The 19,967-nt window shown below is 46.1% G+C and overlaps 1 protein-coding gene across 1 annotated transcript in view; it reads left to right on the forward strand.

The window, feature by feature from the left end:
- Window positions 1-5,055: 5,055 nt before the first annotated feature.
- Window positions 5,056-19,967, forward strand: part of DAGLA (diacylglycerol lipase alpha) — a 32,709-nt gene continuing 17,797 nt past the window's right edge. The window contains exons 1-8 of the mRNA XM_010162255.1: window positions 5,056-5,150; window positions 5,690-5,901; window positions 7,882-7,983; window positions 8,586-8,724; window positions 12,492-12,579; window positions 17,361-17,495; window positions 18,193-18,270; window positions 19,507-19,631. Of these exons, the coding sequence (XP_010160557.1) occupies window positions 5,056-5,150; window positions 5,690-5,901; window positions 7,882-7,983; window positions 8,586-8,724; window positions 12,492-12,579; window positions 17,361-17,495; window positions 18,193-18,270; window positions 19,507-19,631 (974 nt within the window). The remainder of the gene's footprint in view (window positions 5,151-5,689; window positions 5,902-7,881; window positions 7,984-8,585; window positions 8,725-12,491; window positions 12,580-17,360; window positions 17,496-18,192; window positions 18,271-19,506; window positions 19,632-19,967) is intronic.

The raw sequence follows: 19,967 nt of genomic DNA on the forward strand, positions 1-19,967 counted from the left end.
TGGGCTGTGACTTCTCAGCAGGGCAGCAGGTTGGGGCTGGGACGTTCCCTGTGAAGTTGGTGGCATTTCATCCAGTCCCTCAGGAGCGTGTCACTGGGAGGGTCAGAATGCCAGTGCATGTTGCTGGATTTGTGAACAACAACAAAGGGGTTTGTCCTGTGGTGACTCCTGCAACCATCTACAGAGCTAAGACCTAGAATTGCCCTTTCTTTTGATCTTCCTGTAGCCCTGAGCAGTGAAGATGAAGGTCTGGTCATTGGACTTTGAACAGTTATTATTTTGAGGGAGTTTGGGTGACTAATATTGTAGGACCGTAGAGTTTGAGGGAGAATTTGGGCAGACCAGCTGTGAAAGAGAATGTTGACAGATATGAAACAGGGATGAGATGAGATTGCTTCGCTGTACGTGAGTCGTGTCAAGTTGCAAGCAGGTCACTATCTCAGGCTGAGAGGTGATGAGGTAGGTGATGTGTTGGGTTAGCAGGGATTCCTCCTGCTAATGCCAGTGGTCTGTCAAAGCGAGAAGAAACTGTTGGCAGTGGTGGATCTGACATCAGTGTGGTGTTGGCCTCCCATCTTCTGCTTGACAGTGATAGCAAGTGATGGTCTGAACTGCAGGATGTTCAAGGGGGGACCAGGAGGAGGTTTTTGGGTGATCGAGGTGGGGATGCCGAGTCCTTTGTGGATCCAGGGATGAGGATTTGCAGAGGGTTAGTGTGTTGGGCTGTGTGGGTGCAGATGTGCCTCAGGGTTCTGTGTGCTGCTGTCAGCTTAAAGCAAATCCCACTTGTGGATTTGGGTGGTGGGGAGTAGCTGCTTCTCTCCTAGGGTGTTGGCGTAGTGGGGGTGGTCTCCTGCGGTGCAAGATCTACACACAGCCCTTTTCCTTCAGCTATGGCTGTGTTCAGCTTGTATTTACTTGTGTACCTTCTTCTGAGGTGAATGTCAGACCTGATGGGATGTTGGATTAGGGTAAATCTCGGTTTAGCTGGAACGTTGTCTCGCTGTAGCATTTTTCTCTCTTGTTCTTTTCTCTAAGCCTTCCCCTCTACAGACAGCTAATTCTCCCCTTCCCCCACATCCTATCATACCCCAAAGCATGTCACAAGGAATTAATGGCTGAAAAGGCCCCGGGAGAGGCTGCTCCTCTGGAACAGTCTCTCCTTTCTGTGACCAGGGTGGCCCCCTCTGTGTGCCCCTTTTGTGTCCCATCCAATTCCCCTCCCCCTGACCATTCAGTACATGCCAGAGGAGAAACCAGGAGCCCTCAGCCTTTCCCAGCCCCGCTCCAGTAGCGTTGCCTGATGCCATCCGCTGCAGCCCAAGGGCTTCCAGTGCATAACTGGAGTCTCCAGGACAAGCCCAAATCACTGCTGCAGCTTTCCCAGTCCTACCAGCTCCTCGGCAGCAAGAGGGAGGAGGTTTGTGCCGCTTGGCTTCCTGCCGGAGGGTTTTTCCTTCTCTCCCATCTCTGTGCATCTCTGACAGCATCGCCCCAGTCTTTCTTCCCACAATTCACATACAATCTCCTCAGAATAGGCATGATGTCACTTCCTTCCAGAGGGTGCCGGGGGTGTGGAAGAGGGGAGTCACGACCCTTGGTTTGGTGGTTTTCAGCAGCCCCGATGAATAAATGAGGTTGCTGTCTTGGAGGGGAGGGAGTTGCTCTAAGATGATGCCCGGCTCTGTCGGCAGGCAGTCACCACGCCGTCCTTCCCTTCACCGAGTGGGATTTTCAATGGCTGCAAGAAGAGTTTGCTGTTCCCTCCTTGGCTCGTGATGTCTGTCTCCGTGGATGTGGACTTCTCCTGAAACACCCTTATGGGAGAGAAGAATGTGCAGCGGCTGGACCACATGCCATGTAAGATTTCTGCTTCCATAGATCTTTCTCTGCTCTGAGGGTTAAGGGCTCTGGACACAAGCTCACAGAGCTTGTGCCTGCATGTGCTCCCCCTGAATTTCAGTGTTGGGAGTTTGGGGTTTCTTGTATTGGGGTTCAGATTTCAGGGTCCTGGGAATTTTTCACTCTTGGCAGCAATTTTAGGGGCAATGCAAGGGGTTCTTGCTGTTACAAAACTAGAGTCAGTGGTCTTGGGGCTGTTTGCACTCAGACCACTTCCCTCCCACTCCTAATTTGTGTGCTAGATACCTTCATCATCTTAAAATGTCACTCCTGGGATCTGCTACCCTGGGATGAAGCCAGTGTCCTCACACTGAGAACTTCACTTTTTTATCTCTTTTTTCCCCCCCTTCCGTTCCCCCCATTATGAGTCTCAAGCCTTCTATCATCTCCCTTCTTTCCAAACTGAGGACAAGGTCCCAGACCTCATGGTTTAGATTTTCAATAGGCAATCATTGAAAATTAATTGGGACTCTTTCTGCAGTGCACTGGGAGCCTGGTAAGCACACAGCTCGGAGTCACAGTCCCACAGTGAGTATTGTGTGTGACAGGGGGTGACAAGCTGCTCTGCTCCATCCCCATCTGTTGCTGGGGATAAGGAATTCACATTAGATGTTTGCTCTTGGTGATACCTCACCTCTTAAACCAGCAGAGGGGTGGTGAAAGGAAGCAGAGCACAACTGCTTGTGTCTGGAGAGGTGGAAGAGTTGTGGAAAGTGCGTTGGCGGGACGCGGCTGTAAGCCGAGGGTTGATGGGAACTGAGGTCTGAGCTTGGCTGGGAGGTGCTGTGGTGGCCAGAGGCAGCGAATGAGCCTGCTGGAAAATGTTCACTGCTGGAAAGGTTCACACAACCCTCATCTTCACGTTGCAGGGTGAGCAACGTTGAGGATAAAAAGCCCTTCGTACGGCTGGTGCGTGACAGGCAGGAGGGTTATTCACAGCGAGGCTAGAACGAGTTGCCAGATGGCCAGAGGAGTTGAGCAGTTTGAAGGTAGAGCTGCGATGTACCGAGTGCTCTGATTATTATGTGCTGAGGAAGTGTGAATCCAAATGGTGTTGTAATTTCACATTTGCTTTGTTTGTAGAATAGAGCGTTTCCTTCACCCAAGTGAGTAACGTACTGGAAGTCTGTCAGCCTGTTCACCATGGAATCTCCCGGAAAATGGGAAAGATTTGTGGAGGTTTGCAATACTTGGTGACTGAAATGGGTAGGAAGGTCTAGTCCACTGGCAGTGGGTGTTAACCCAGGAGGGGAGACTCCTCTGTTTTGGGATGGTCTGTTCAGTAGGTAAGTGATGGGGTAACCACACCTGAGTGGTGAACAGGTTTTGGTAGGACAAGGCAGCTTCAGTGGGACAATAGGTGCTGTGATCTGTCACAAAACCAACACTTGTGCTACTTGGAAGGTTCAGATTAATTTAAATGTCATGTCACTCCTCCCCTTTTTTTTACCCAGAGCACTAAATTGGAGACAACACAGATGAGTTTGGTTTTTTGCCTGGTGCATTGAGGTATGGCAGATGCTATTCCCTCTGAAATCCTGTTAGAAATCCTGATTGCATCATAAGTAACAAACGTGGACACTTTGATTTTTGCCTCTGTGATCCAGCCCTGGGACAGGCTGCCCAGGGAGGGTGTGGAGTCTCCTTCTCTGGAGACATTCAAGACCCTCCTGGACACCATCCTGTGTGATCTCATTGAGGTTCCTGCTCTGGCAGGGGGATTGGACTGGATGATCTTTGGAGGTCCCTTCCAATCTCTAATCATTCTGTGATCCTAACAACAAATTGCCTGATCAGTACAAAGAGCTGTTTTTACTTCATAGATGCAGCTTTGGAGCAGCAGGTCATGGATGGAACGCTCTGGCAGCAGTGTGTGGACGTGAGGTTTGGAAGGTTAGTGGGGTTAGAATTGGAGAAGTGCTGTGATTTGACTCGAGATGCATCAGTTGGGAGAACTTGGTACTTTTGAGATGGTGTGGAGAGTCACAGGGCCAACATGTGCTGTCCCCTGCTCTGTGGTAGCACAGGAGGGTACGGGTAAGAAGTGTGACAGTGTTTAGGGCAGGGAAGAGAGGAACAGGAATGGCTGTTGCAGTCAGGAGATCACTGGTGGCTGCGGGCAGACTGCACAGACACAACCTCAGAAACCAAAGGTTAACGAAACCAACCAGAAGTCATGATTCCAGGCCACGGTTGAAGGGTGTTGTACGAGAAAGGATGTGCTGCAGGAAAGGACTGAGCTGCTCTGATGCTGTGGACTTGGACTGGAGCAAGCTGGAGTACGTACAGAACTGCAATGGTGTGGGAGAGCTGTGTTGGGAGGAGGCGTCTGGACAGCCCTGTGGAGTCTCGTGACTTATACCACTGCTGTTGCTTTTTTTAAAAAGTGTTTTGTGAAGCTTGAAACACAGGAGTGCAAACAAAATGTGAGGAGGAACAGCCAGCCCCTCAATCTTCGACCTTTTAATTGTTAGTGCCTGTCAGGGCCGGTGTTGAACACAAAGGAGAGATGTGGAGCTGGCAGGGTGCTTCTGTGCAACTGATGGTTGAGTGAGAGGTCTCCTAGGAGCTTGCTCCCTGCCTGGAAGTGCTTGCTGTTGGGAGCCACTCAATAGCTTTCCCAAATGCCACCACTAACTGCTAATGAGTATTTTGGCTCAGAGAGCCAAGCAAGGGAGGGAACTGTTGGGACAACAAGAGAAGAGGCTGGCAATGGGTGTGCCTGGAGAAGAACATGATAACAGGGCCTTCTCTAGAGTTGAGGTCAGTCAAACCTGTCCAAAGCACCCCACAGTCACTGCTTACCAACACGCAGCCCCAACAGGATTCCGAGTAATCTCGTGAAGTGGAGCTGGGTGAGTGGTGGTTGTGTTTGGTGGGCTACACACCTGCTTCACCTGAGACTTCCCACTCTAAACTGTATGTTCCTCTCCTGTGCTCTCCTTCTCCAGCATGCCATGCCCTCTGCTGCTGGGAGGAAGAAGCTCTGCCACCTTTGGTGTAAAACAGGATAACTCAGGTTGCAGTCCTTCTGCTGGTGTGGGGTTATGGAGTGTTCCTGAGGGGCTTGAAGAGGGTCAGTAGCATCTTTGATTCTCTTATTTTCCAGGAGGTGAGTGTCGTGCCTGTTGAACTTCCTCAGACCCGCTAGCCATGCCAGGGATTGTTGTGTTTCGCCGTCGCTGGTCTGTAGGCAGCGATGACCTGGTTTTGCCAGCCGTCTTCCTCTTCCTCCTGCATACCACCTGGTAAGTGAGACAGGCAGAATGATGGTTTGAATTCTCCCATGAAATCTTCTTGCTACTCTTGTTTCTTGCAGCTGTAATTCTTCCTGTGCTTATACATGCAGCTGGAAGGCTTGTTTGGGGCATTTGTGACAGACACCAACATATTTCCAGCTTATGGTGCTTTGGATAAGTTCTATTTGAAGTTCTAGTTTCAAAGAAGGAGCCTGACCAGAGCTCCCTGCATCCTCCTGTGCTATCCAAGGTTGTCCACTGGAGTTTGGGGCTGTATTTCTGTACAGGGGCACAGGAAAAAATAATTGGAGTGGCAGATCCCATGGGATAATGTGACTTGACACAGATCATGAAATTGTTCTGACTGGGGTAGCAGGGCCTCTGGATGGCTTGTGGGGAGGAGATTTCCAGAACAAATGAATATTAATTGTTAAGTAGCTGTGGGACACTGAGGATCCTCAGTAGCTTGGTGAGGAAAGCAGGTGTGGGATGTTACATGCAGCTTTCTTTGGCTTACTGCTGGTAACAAGCTGGTTTGTGACTGGCAGGTTTGTGATCCTCTCTGTGGTGCTCTTTGGGCTGGTGTACAACCCCAACGAGACCTGCTCGCTTAACCTGGTGGACCACGGCAGAGGCTACCTGGGCATCCTGCTCAGTTGTATGATCGCAGAGGTGGCAATCATCTGGCTCAGCATGCGAGGCAGTATCCTGTACACAGAGCCCCGGGACTCGATGCAGTATGTGCTCTATGTCAGACTGGGTAAGAGGCAGCGGCCTGAGGCCTCCTAATGACTCAGCCTCCACACTGCCATCTGCTATCGCAGAAGACTTCTCTCCCCACACCCTGACAAACACACAGTTTCTGAAAGACATCCAGATGGCCACTTGTATGTGATATGCATCTGAATACATCACATATACTGCACCCTGTCATTGCTGTAAGACTCTCATGCAATGCCCCAAATATCTTTCTAGCAAACCTTTAACTTGTCATCCTCATTGCGATGCAGGTACATCCTTTTCCTCTAACAAAATATGCTCCCCTTCTGTCTCCCAACACAGAGCTGCCACAGTGAGATGCACCTATTCCTCTCCCTTACCTTTTCTCCATACATTTTCCTGTGCTGTAGGCATATGTCTGTGTAAATCATGGTGGTTCTCACCCCAAGGCACGTGCATGTCCTTGCCTGTCATACAGAAGCTTAAGTCTACACCCACCTACCTTGAGACATAGACTTGACCTCTTGACTCACATGTGATGCATCTCTCCATCCCGCAACTTACACTTTGATACTCCACCTCCAGGCACCAGGAGATAAATAGGTTCGCCACCTGCTCACTGGTTGTATCCTCTCAGAGTGCATATTTGTCTTGTCTTCCTAAAAACATTTCCCATCTCACTCACCAACCAAGAACTAGATCAGAAAAGAGACTGTTCCTTGATCTCTCATTCAGGGCTTCCTTTTTAGCTCGTCCTTCCTCCTCTGTTCTATTGTCTTCCAGGTACAGGAACTTGATCAGATTTTTCCATCCTAAGTGAAAATTTTGAAGAGAAAAAAAATCCTTTAGAGATGCAGAGTCAAGCTCATTCCAAACAAAGCATCTCATATTTTTTGCATCTCTGTTTTTGCTGAATTGTTTTCATGCAGAATTCACTAAAATACATATAACCTTGCTTGAAAGCTCTGTCTGGGAGATGTTTCTGCCTTCGAGTGCCAAGTGTGAATCGTTAACATGAATAGCAAACAAATCTTTCTCTCCAGTTTCCCAGACACACTGCAGTCTCCCTAGGGAAGCACAGAGAGTCTGACAGTTTGAGTAACACTGTGCTAAAACCAGACTAAATGGGGCAAGGGAGGTAGAGAGAATCCAAAGAACCATTTTCCTACCCAAGAATCATCCACTTTTCTTCCTTGTCTGCCTTGAACTAATACACGTGGTCAGGATTTGTCCTTACACTGGATCTTGTACATGCTTGTTCCATGGGGCTAATCAGGAACCAGGTCCAGCCCTGGGTCCTTGCCCACTGCTTTTGAAAACTATTTGCTAGGTGGCTCTTTGAACTGGTCTTTCCAGGATAGTGAGAGTCTGTAGTCAGCCACGTAGGGAAAGATAATGTGCCAACATGTAGATAAGGAGGGTGGATGGTTAGTGGGCTGGGCTGGGATGTGGGTTTAGTCTCAGCTCCACCAAAGCCTTAGTAAACATTACTAAGCAAGCTATTTACCCTCTCCATACCTGATTGCTCACCTGTATTTCGATGTTGTAATGTGTAAGGTGTGAGGATGGACACTTCAGAGCAGTATTTCCCAGATTTTTTTGTTCCAAGGAGCCACTGTCTGTTTATTTTATATCTTTGAATCATTGCCAGCTGTCTGAGGTGGTTGAGACATAGGTACTGGTACGTGGTGATTCTTGTTCCCTAAGGGAGTCTTTCCACTGTCGTGGGTGGAAGGTAGGGCTATCTGATTCACACCTCTGATAGAGCTTAGGGCACTGACAGCTCTGTGTGCCTGTGAACCTTGTCTTGTTTAGGAGTAGTTAGTGGACACATGACATTTTTGGTTAATTTTCTTGACTATCACCTTCCAAAGCACCGAGGCCCCATCCTGCAGTCACTTTTTCTGTGCAACTGTCTTGCTAAAGAACCCATCTTTGGTTTTCCTCTCCAGAAGCTGAGGAGAGGCAGTTAATCCTTAGGGAGATGCTGCTACTATCCATTGTGTTCCTTTTGTTTCAGCTATCTTGGTGATTGAGTTTGTGTATGCTATTGTGGGCATCGTTTGGCTAACGCAGTACTACACTTCCTGCAATGATATCACAGCAAAGAGTGTCACTTTGGGTATGTATTTGGAATGTGGTTTGTGTGCATTCCTGTTAAGCTCAGCCATCCTCTTGCCTTTGGAGAGCTCATTCATTCATGCATGTGAGGATTGACTGTTGGAAGTGGATTGTAGCTGTAAATGTGGTGCTTGTTTTCCTGAGACGTTATTGCTCACAACAGTTGTTCTATTCATTTGTTTGTGCTGTCTCTACCGAGGCAACAATTGGCGTTTCCGTGGAAGGGTTTGGCTTGGGGTGTCTGTAAGATGTGGTTCCCCTTCTTCAGTTCAAAATGGTTTTACTGTTTCCCTGGAACTCCTTTTCAATCTCAACCACTCGCCTACGAGGGTGATGTTAATATTACAGTCCCTCTAGATACTCAGTGAATATTTAAATGACCTTCTGCATGGACAATCTTCTAAAACAGCTGGAAAAAACCTAGCTGTGGTTTTAGAAACCTTTCCAGAGGATTTCCTCTTGCTGCAGCTGGCTGCGAGAGTATTTGAGGTAACTTTGTCTACCCTGCAGCCATGGAGAGCTGGGTCTGACGTGTGTGGTGAAAAGCAGGAAGCGATGCTGCCAGGATTTGTGAGCAGAGCACTTCTGTTTCTTTCTTTGCAGGAATGGTGGTGTGCAACTGGGTTGTCATCCTGAGTGTCTGCATCACTGTCCTGTGCGTTTTCGACCCGACAGGTCGGACCTTTGTCAAACTACGTGCCACAAAACGGAGACAGCGCAACCTGAGGACGTACAACCTCCGGTAAAGCAGCATTTGACAGGCTGAGAGAGTTGGGGCTGTTCAGCCTGAAAAAGAGAAGGCTCCGGGGAGATCTTATAGTGACCTCCCAGTACCTGAAGGGGCTACAAGAAAGCTGGGGAAGGACTTTTCATAAGGGCAACTAATGACAAAACAAGGGGAAATGGGTTTAAGCTGAAAGAGGGGAGGTTTAGATGAGATATTAGGAAGAAGTTCTTCACTGTGAGGGTGGTGAGACACTGGCCCACGTTGCCCAGAGAAGCTGTGGCTGCTCCTCCCTGGAAGTGTTCTCGGCCAGGCTGGATGAGGCTTTGAGCAACCTGGTCTAGTGGAAGGTGTCCCTGCTGATGGCAGGGGGGTTGGGACTGGATGATCTTTAAGGTCCCTTCCAATCCAAACCAGTCTATGATTCTATGACTTCTGGGAGAGTGCCCTGCTTTTGGCGGTTTTTCTTTGGTTCTTGACATTATCCCTGCCTTGCTTCAGGGAACATTCAGCTTCAGGCGTTGCTTCCCTTTGCTGGTGAGGGTGATTTAGGAAGAATGCGGCTCAGGCTGTCAGGTGCTCTGTGTGGGCATCTGTATCCAAAGGAGGCGAAGCAACGTGGTATCTGGCTGGATTGTGCATTAGTCACTGGATTTCTGAATCTTTACGAGCCCCTTGAGCCAGTGCTGACCACAACAGCTTGTTTGTCCATCCTGTAGCAGTGTTTTCGCTGGTAACAGTGAGGCAGTGCTTAGATTTTTTGCTAAGGTTGAGGCAGCATCTTCATCCAAAGGCCCTTTCTTCCTTTATTTTTGTCTTCAAAATATGACCTTTTGGCCTGAAGTTTCTTGTATTTGGTCTTGGCCAAGAAGCAATTTCTTTTGTGTTGACAGTCAGATCTTTTAATTAAGAATTGATTGCATCTTTCAGCTACCCAGATGGGGATATGAAAGCTTTTTTTTCACCAAGCAAGGCATTTTTCAGAAGCTTTTTTTTTCCAGTAGCAGGACAACACAAACAGGCTTTGTTTTCTTGTGCAGTCTTGACATATGTAACTGCCAGCAAGGAATGTGGCTTTGTAAGAATTGAGGGCATTAGGTTTTGAATGCTAAAAAAAAAAGTGAGACTTTCAAAAAATACTCTGTAAATTTTGCATTTCTTGTTGGGAATATATTTTCAAGGGGTGTTTTGAATACCTGCTCTTCCATTGTCTTGAAATGAGATCCTTCAGGTTGTCTTTTTGAGGAGAAAACACTTTTCTAAGGACAACGCAGCAAGTTTTGCTTGAAGGAACCTGTTTTTAACTGCAGAGTGTATAAGACATTCTTCCTAACCTTTCCAATCTGTTGCTAACAATAGCCATAAATATTTGGAGTTCGTGCCCTGGTAGCCTAAAGTGTGTGACTGCTGCATTGTCATCAGGAGATTCCCAGGGAGATGGTGGAGAAGCTGGGATGACTCTGTGGATCTGGTACCCCATGCTACATCCAAGCTGCTTGGCTCAATGCATTATTTTTTCTGAAGGGAAACAGAGTACCACAGATGACAAAGTTTTTTTGCCAGAGAATTTAATTTTTGGGTTTGTTTTGATTCACTTTTATCTCCCCTGTGAAGAGTTTTGAGATCCCAGACAATTGACTGAAGGTATTTGTCCCTTGGGCCACAGCCAGGTTTTTCCCTCCAGGCCTGTAACATTTTCAGAGAGCTTGTGCCTGCTGTTTGCAGATTTCTACTCTAGAAAGGGAGTGTTAACAGATGTTAACAAGCAAGAAAGCTGTGGGCTATAATGTGAAAGGGAAACATAAAATGTTACTGTGTGTTCACTACTAAAGCAATTGTTTTCAAAGAATATATTTTGAAATTCTCCACTTGCTTCAAGCAATCCTTTCCAAAGAATATATGATGAAATTCTCTACTTGTTTCTGGATTGGGATCCTGTAAGATGCTGAGGACCAGCCATTCCTACTGAAATCCCTCTGCAGTGATACACAGACCTTCTGATGTACAGCAGTAATTTGACCTTTGCCTTATACTTAACCTGAGCCTTATTTTCTCTGTCTTAACTCATAGAATCACAGAATATTAGGGTTTGGAAGGGACCTCAAAAGATCATCTAGTCCAATCCCCCATGAAAAAAATCCCTCATGAAAAACAATTGATTTCTTTGTCACATGAAGGAGATCCATAACTCCTGGCTTCCTTTTTGTGGTGCTCTGCTGTAGCTCTTGGACTCTGTTACGCAGTGGTTTTCCTTTACCAGTGGCATCGTGATGTGCGTGGGCTTTTCTGTTCTCGCCGAGCTAAGGAAGTGAAACAACAAAACAAAAGGCTCAGCTAATTGAGCTGAGGCTTTTCTAAGAATCTTGGTTCAGAGTTTGTACTAAAGATGTGGAAGTTCAGTGTTAGGAAGAAAGAATTTGGGAAAAGTTGGTGTAAAAAATAGCTCAGAGCACACTTGCTTGTTCAACCCCCGCGGTGAAGTTCTTTGCGTTGCTGCCCGAGTTCTTTGGCATTTGATGGAGCAAACTGAACACTGCCAGCTCTGTTTTAGGACATGTGTATTCCTGTTCCTCTTTTGGAGTCTTCCTTGGAGGTCATGGATAGTTGTTTTAAAATGCTGAGGCATGAGTTGATGGATTACCCTTCAAGATCTGCTCCTTCTGTTCAAAGCAAATACTCCTTTACCAGCATCTTTTTCTTCCAGGTGCAACCCACTTTCTGTGCTCGGACTTTCCCTGATGTAATCATTTGCCAGAATATAGAAGTGGTCATTTTTGATTCATCTGACCTATGTTGGGTTAGTTTGTGTCCACATTAAAAAAAGAGCCTGCATTAGAGGAGCTGTGGACTTTATGTAGGTAGTATGGTGCTCTGGTACAGAATCACAGTCACCTGCTTCAATGCCACTAAGCCTGACTTGATCTAAAGACTGTTTACAGATATGACAGTGAAAAAATCACTGTCACCCTGCAAAATGTAACTAGGACAGGCTCCCAACAGTGGAGTGAACTCAGCTGTAGTTCATTTTAAATAAGGTTATCCAATTAGCTAATTTGGAAGCTGAAATTGAAATGTCATATAAACCAAATGTGGGTTGAGCTAAACCTTCTGTATTCAGCCTTTTTTTTTAACCTTTTCTAAATTAAAAGAGAACCTTTAGCTTGCTTTCCTTTTCTTGATTCCCGTTATGCACCACACTCGAATAAAGAGTGCAAATTGTTTCAGTTCTGAGACTGTATTACATTTAATAAATATATTTTTCCAAATAGACTGTTTATTGGAAAAAAATTACACAGCTCCTCTCATACCAAGTGCTCAGGGTCTTTTGTACCATTCCCACGCCCTCACCTCGAGGTAGAGTTTTCCTCCTGAGTGGTAGTACACCCTAGCACATGCTGAAGCTGCCAAGGTACCAGTAGACCCTCCTTCCATCTGCTAGGTGCTTTGGGACATCCTGCTCCAGCAGATACCATAGGACAACAGTAGCTTCCTTATGGCCATCCTGTTCAGGCAGGACACCATGTAGATAAATACAGAGGCTTGGTCCTGGCCAGAACAGCTGGATTATTGACCTTCCTATCCTATAGAATGAGCTGATTTGCTAATCTATATGTGGTCTCCTCATCTCTGCTAGAGCAGGATAAATATAAGACTATGGTTTAGCGTGCATTCTACCAGTGATAGCATAGGCTTGTGTGACTTTGTGTTGGATCCTACAGTCCTATTTGCTTACAGTCCCATTCTCCTGCCTGTCCTCACGTGCATACTCTACCCTTCATTTCTAGACACCGGCTGGAAGAAGGGCAAGCTAGCAGCTGGACACGGAGACTCAAAGTTTTTCTTTGCTGCACACGGACAAAAGACTCTCAGTCGGTAGGTACCAAATATCTCCTGGCAGAGAGCAAGCTGTGTGGATGGCTGATGGTACGTGGGACTTGGCAGAGGGTAGCAGTGTGGGGTTCCTGCTGTCAAGCCTGGATGAGCAGCCTTCCAATACCTGAATGGGGCTACAAGAAAGCGGGGGAAGGACTTTTCATAAGGGCAGTTAATGACAAAACAAGGGGAAATGGGTTTAAGCTGAAAGAGGGGAGGTTTAGATGAGATATTAGGAAGAAGTTTTTCACTGTGAGGGTGGTGAGACACTGGAACAGGTTGCCCAAGGAAGCTGTGGATGTCCCCTCCCTGGAAGTGTTGAAGGCCAGGTTGGATGAGGCTTTGAGCAACCTGGTCTAGTGGAAGGTGTCCCTGCTGCTGGCAGGGGGGTTGGGACTGGATGAGCTTTAAGGTACCTTCCAATCCAAACCATTCCATGATTCTATGTGTGTCTCAATTCACTGTGAGTGGTCTTGGAGATCAGGGGGCACAAGAAGTCCAGTGAATCTTGACAGTAGTTAATGCCAGGACTGGAAATTCTGAACTCAGGCTTGAAATTTTGCTGTGTGCTGGTTCCTTTTCCTTCCTTTCAGTCCAAGTAGCCCGATGAGCACTTGGATTTCTGCAGGAGGGTACCTGCGTGTTCCATGCAGAAAGAAGAGCTGATGTTTCCTTCTAGATGCAGATGTAGCATCGCTGGATAGGGCAGTTGTCTTTTCAAAATGCATAATCTTAACCCTCTGGTTTCGAATTTTAGCACTTAAAAACAATGTTGTCAGTCTAAACTCTTCTCCTGAATGAATATTACAGGACTCTCTCTGAAGGTCAAGTTAGCACTTAAAAACAATGTTGTCAGTCTAAACTCTTCTCCTGAAGTTGTTCTTTACCTCGCTGTTGCAGTGAACTGGGGTAATAATTTTAAATGAGGCTATCAGTGGAAGAAATACATATTTTTGCTAAGTTTAGATTCAACATTTGACAGCACTTTGTGGTCAGCTTCAATTTCCCTTTATCAACCAATTTGCTTAGAGAGTTTCTCCTGTTTTTGCATCAATCCCATACACTTAAGGAGGAGAGAGACCTCTTGGAAAATGGGAACATGTAAACCTGTCAGAATCAACCAAACAATATTTCTGCATTACTAACAGTCAGAAACTACTCCTCAATCCATGGATTTGCATGAAGATCATTGGTTTGAAGGTTTTTATATGCTACAGTTGGGATTTTCCTTTGCTCTTACCTATCCATCAGGGAACAGTGAGGGGCTTGATGCTGCTTCCCCAAAAGTTATCAGTCCACTATTATTGGAAGTAGTTGGATCAGGTTTGTGCCTTAGGGTGTGATGTTCAACAGGACTCCTGAGAACCTGCTGGAAAGGTGAGTACTAAGGTGGAAAATTTTTCTGATGATTCATAATATTTAAGTTGGTCAGAATTAGGAGTATTTGAGAACTCTTGAAAGACTAAGCAGAGCCAAGGAATTTTTATCAAAGATAGAAGAAAAAGGCATAAAGAAAGGCAAGGTGATGCGTGCACATCTGAAGAAACAGTTTGACTTACTTGCATACTCTGGGCTCTGAATTAGTTACAGCCTTTCAGGAAAAGAGCTAGGAGTTATCAAGGACACTTCAACAAAGACATCAGTGCACAGTAGTGGCCAAAAAAATCAGAAAAAAACCTTTATTTTCAGTAGAAGGGCATAGAAAATGACAGGGAAAACACCAAGGGACCGACCACATCAGTGATGTCCTCACTAAATATAGCCTGGTGTTTGGTCTCCTAAAAGATGCAGCAGAAAAAGGAGGATATCGGAGAGGATATGAACTTGTATAGGAAGAGAAATGAGACTGGGATTTTAACCTCAAAAGGGAAAGGTGCCATCAGATGAATGAAGAGCTGTGTAGGAATAATGGAGAGTCAGGTGAAGGCTACCTGACCATGTGCTCATCACAGATGGCAACCAGTATGAATGAGATTAAAAGGGTGTGTTGGTAAGTGCTGGGTAGTTACACACAAGGTACAGGTTCCAGAGCGTGGACAACTGCAGGGATTGTCACAGCTCTTCTTGCACAAATCCAGCAACATGCACTGGCATTCTGACCCTCCCAGTGACATGATCCTGAGGGACTGGATGAAATGCCACCAACTTCCCAGGGAACGTCCCAGCCCCAACCTGCTGCCCTGCTGAGAAGTCACAGCCCAGGACTGCCAGCTCTCACAGATCATCTGCTAGAGCTGCTGAGGAAAATGCATCTGGAAAACTGAAATGAAACCAGCTTTGTGTCATTGTCCTGGTTTTCAGAGTGAAACCACCACAGTCGTGGCAGCTCCAACAGCAGCATTTCCTTGGGGGTTATCTTCTGCTCCTCCACTTGCCTGTGCAACCAGAGCAGAGGCACCTTCCCTCACCCCAACAGCACAACCAGGTCACCTTGCCCAGGTATCCAGAGATGCTTGTCCTGAGGGTGCAGGTTGGGTGCTGCAGCCTGGCTGGAGAACCCTGACAGGCATCTGGTTTCTGAACAACTCTATTTTATTCAGGAATGAAAAATATTTCACTTTGTGTTGAGCTTTTTTTTTTACAAAGTTTTTATTCTGCAGTGACTGTTTCTATTTTATTTTTTTTTCAGTTCAAGATAAAAGCAGATACTGGAATCTTCAAATTCCTTGTGCTATTGAATTTCCATTTTACATTTGGCTTCAGCAATTTCCAGGCTCTTTTCTTTGCAGAAACAAACTCTGACTTTGTGTGTCCTGGCATGACAGCATGTGGAATGAATGCATATGTAATGGATCAGAAATGAATTCATTGCTGTCTCTCCCATTCTTCATGGAAAAAAAATGTTCTAGCAGAGGATCATCATCATCCTCTGGGCTGGAAAATAGTTCTACAGAGTGGCCATGGCATTGGGGCAAGAATCTGTTGTTTTGGGTCTGGAGTGAAATCTGAATTGCTAAGTCTCCACTGGCTCTGCCAGCCCAGAACACTACAATCAATCCTACAATATAATATCAGGTGCTCCAGCCAAAACTCTTCCTTCAGAACAGAACATACAGATTGAACTTCCATTACAACCTTTTACTTTGGTCAGAGTATTAAGGGATGTCACTGTCACTTTGGGTTAATGAGTGTTCATCATATTTTACTTGGAGGCTGTTTGCATTTCTTGTGTGCTTATAGGAACTGTGCTGAGATTTATGGGGTCAGTACTTCAAGGATACTGCAGTTGTAATGTGGGAGAGGTTAATGCCAGTCCCTTTGCTCTTCAAAGGCACAGCTGGCATGGAAACCTGCACAGTTGGCCCCTGAAGCTCCATTCTTAATGGTAATTTAACTTGCTTTTGTAGGCAAGTGAAAAATGATAGAAAGTAATCTTGCGCTCCAGGAGTTTGTCAGAGATAAAAGAATGTAGGTCACTTGCTGCAAGACTGCTAGGGAGAGAAGGGATTTACTTTCTTGCCTGTCAAAGAAGAGGGATGGAGAGATCCTGTCCTGAAGACCACCCTTCAAGTGCAGAGCTCTCTGGCTTTCTGCTGACAAGTCTGCAGTCGCATGGCTGGAGGGGCTGAGTGCAGGATGCTGTGAAAATACCGGCTAAAAGGTCAGGGTTAGGCTCTGACAGACCTTGTTAGGAAAGGTTTAGCGATGGCAGGAGTCAAAATACTGACCATTGGTGTGCTACAGCACTTGCTCAGTCCCACTTTTTGTTGATCCAGCCTCTGGGTCACTCTTGTCTCTAAGCTTGCTGGTCTGAGTGATGGGCAGATCAGCTTTGTCTCACAGTCCAGTCCATCTCCAACCTCCCAGACCATTCTCACTTTAAGTCTTGGGGTTTTTTGTAGTAAAGAGCAAAAGGGGAAATAACACGTGTCCTTAAAATATTTGTCACTGTGCTTCAGAGCCTTTGCTTGACCCTCTCAGGTCACTTCCACTTCTGTTCCTCCTGTGATGTCTTCCTTTTTTGGGTTTGGTCACCTTCTCTTCTGGGAACTCAGCATTTAATGACTCAGATAATTTTCCTTTTCAGGCCCTTTTGCTTGGATGTTGTCCAAGATAAACCTGGAAAAGCCTGGTAACTTGGTTAGCTCCTTCAGTACCAAGAGCTGCTACATGTAACACCTGCTTGTTGTGATTAATTCCTTGAAATCCCATAGCAAAGAGGGTGATGGTGAACGATGAGCAGCTACAGAGACTGTGCAGTGATAGGATTCAAAAGCTGTGATGTGCCTGGGATGGTGAGGTCTGGGTTAAGTACGTGCAAAACGATCCCAGGACAGAGTTACAGGATTGAAGAGGCTGTTAAATAAGACAAAATCAGTGGGTTTTTTTTTTCCTCTGAATAGCTTTTGTTCAAATGAAATTGCTTTTGAGGAGAAAGGATGACTGTGAGATGACACTGGATTGGTATTTGCTTGGTTCTCATCTTACTTCCTCTGTCTTATTTACAATGTAGAGATGAAAACGTTTCCTTTCTCTCCCTTTGTGTCTGCCTTGTCTGTTTTGATGTTGAGGTGATCTGCTTGCCCACACAAACACCCAGCATAGTACAAATTCAATCTCAGCTGAGACCTCTGAGTGTGACTATGTGAAATAAATAAGAGATATCAATATGATTAGACCAGATATGGTGTTCCCTGAAGGAATCTCCTGGATGTTTTGGAGAGAGCTACAGAAACGAGGCCATTGCTGCTACATTGGTTTTTATTTTGTGTCCTGTTTTGAGGCTCCTCACACCCAAACTCCTCCTCCTCTTAAACTCTTCTTTCCCTGGAATTTTGCAGGACGCCTACTCTGAAATCGCCTACCTTTTTGCTGAGTTTTTCCGAGACCTTGACATCGTCCCATCTGACATCATCGCAGGCCTGGTTCTTCTGCGCCAACGGCAGCGGGCAAAGCGCAATGCTGTGCTGGATGAGGTGGGTGGAGAGGAACCATGGCAGTGCACCGGAGGTGGTGGGCATCTCGCTTGGCCTCTGACTTACCTACTGCTCTTGTGACTCATGGTGTGAGAGCTGCATGACTCTGCCCACCTTGTTTCTCTTGTGTGATGGGCTATTGCCAGTCACTGAGCTGTAAAATAAATATCCTAACTTCTGTAGCAGCTTTTTCTGAGACTCCCAAAGGGTCCAACTGACACTGAGTCAAGCTTGTGAAACCTGTCAGCTTTTCTGGGCAGGTGATACATACAGATTTAGCTCTTGACTTCAAATGGGTAACTGTCTTGAAGGAGGTGATGGGTACTTGGAAGTTAATGAGAAGATTACTCCTCTTCTACAGTGATGTGGAGAAGACTCCAGCATCTGGGTAAAACTGCAGGAGGAACTTAAAGGAAAAATCCTAAATTCTCAAGCTGTTCCTAGCATTGAGATTTGTAGATTGTCAACCCAGTAGAAAATTTTGTGGGTTGTCTTTTTTCCTCAGAGGTGGGGTTCAGACAGTGGTGATCAGATGAGGCAGAATTAAGAAGAGCAGAGTTGGAATCACTTGAGGAGACTGGTTGGGATACTGGAAAGTATCTTGTCCCAGGTTACATAGTGATTTCTGTTTCTTGGGTGTGGATTTTGTCTTGCTGTCACAGAGAAGATTTTTTTTATGTATGTTTGTGACTTACAGGCAAACAATGACATTTTAGCTTTTCTGTCTGGGATGCCAGTGACCAGGAACACAAAGTATCTGGATCTGAAAAACGCGGTAAGTCACTGGACTGTGATCTTGCAAACTCACCGTGCTTCCCCATGTAGCCTGTTTTCTTTTTCTTAGTGGATTCTCTTATTCCTTTCTGGAATAATCAAAGAAATTTGGGAGTAGTACAACAATATAACAACGCTTGCTCTCTGGGGGTGTTTTGTCTTTGCATCACTTTTAAAGCGTTACCTGTCTGTCCTCTGCTCTGTGGGATGTGGTAGTATTCCCACTCGGATTTGGGGAAGGCAATGTGAGGTTTCTCCAAAGCCAGAGGTACATGTTGAGTGCTGGATCCAGGAGGGTTATGCAGAGCTCCATATGGAAGTACCATCAGCAGGGCTCCATCTTGAAAAGGGCAGGGAGCTGCCTGGAGTGAGATGGAGCCTTCCTCCCTGGGGCTGATTTTCAGCAGTTCTCAGGAGGGAAACGGCTGCAGTCTGCTCTGTTCTGTGGGAATTAAGCTTGGCTTTTTTCCTGGCGTGCTGCTATTGCAGCCCTTCATTGGACAAACTGTTTTCATCCCCCTTGATTAGACAATTCTGCTGCAAGAGAGGCAAGACTGACCCAATCCCAGCATTTTGGATCAAGTGATTCTGTGATGAACTTGCCTGGGGCTGTGCTGTACTGTCTTGTGTTTAATTCTAACATCCTGCTCATGCTCAGCCTGCCTCTCCTTCTGAATAGATGTGTGAGGAGAGATGTCAGCAGAGTTTATAGAAGACAGCACTGAGGCATGTGGCCCCAGACTGGCTTTGTGGTCCTATCTGGACATCTTATGGCCTGTCACTATGTGAAAACAGTAAAAAATAAACTGGTTTAAGTCCCAAGAAGATAACCTTTCTATTTAGAGAGAGCTTATCTTCTTGGGACTTAAACCAGTTTGCTTTCCTCAGCTAGGGTAGAGTGGGGCAAAACCCACAGGGGATGGCCTTCCTTTGCAGCAGAGTGTTTGATACACAGAGGAGAATTTCTCTAGACCTAACTTTTAGGGGTTTTTTTTTCCACTCAGGAAAATAGGCATAGCTGTGATGAGCTGTTCTTGTGAGGGGGTGGATCTTGCCCAGCATAACCAGCTTGCTCTCCTGCAGTCACCTGGAAATGCTGACAGTGCTGTTCTGGTGGTGTTGATGCTCAGAAAGAAGAGTGCACGTGTCTAACCATGATGGAAAAAAGGGAAACAGTAGTAAAACTCTCTGTCTAAAAGAGAATAAGGCCTTTAGATGAGTCTCTTGTCTCTTTCAGCAAGAGATGCAGCGGTACAAAGAGGTGTGTTACTACATGCTGTTTGCCCTGGCTGCCTATGGCTGGCCCATATACCTGATGAGGAAGCCCACATGTGGACTCTGTCGCCTGGCCAGATCCTGCTCGTGAGTGGCCATTCTTGTCTATCACTCTCTCACTTTCTCTTCTTCCCTTTTCCTTTCTGTTTCTCCCAGATTTAGGATTCTCCTTTCTTTCATCAGTCTGCTCTTTCATCATCCTTCTATTTATTCTTCCTCCTTTTCTGCTTTTTTCCTCTTTTTCCTTCTCATGCTTTTTCTTTCCATCTCTGAGTATCTCTGTGCCTTCACACTCCAATATCATTCACCTCAGTCTCTTCCTTACAGTTGCTTACCTGCTTCTCTTGTTCAATAAACCAGACTGTCCTCTGCTCTATCCTCTCTGGTGCACTAAGAATCATACCAGTCCTGTGCAGTTTGAAC

This window comes from Antrostomus carolinensis, unplaced genomic scaffold (assembly GCF_000700745.2).
Source record: "Antrostomus carolinensis isolate BGI_N321 unplaced genomic scaffold, ASM70074v2 scaffold15302, whole genome shotgun sequence".
NCBI classification, from domain to species: Eukaryota; Metazoa; Chordata; class Aves; order Caprimulgiformes; family Caprimulgidae; genus Antrostomus; species Antrostomus carolinensis.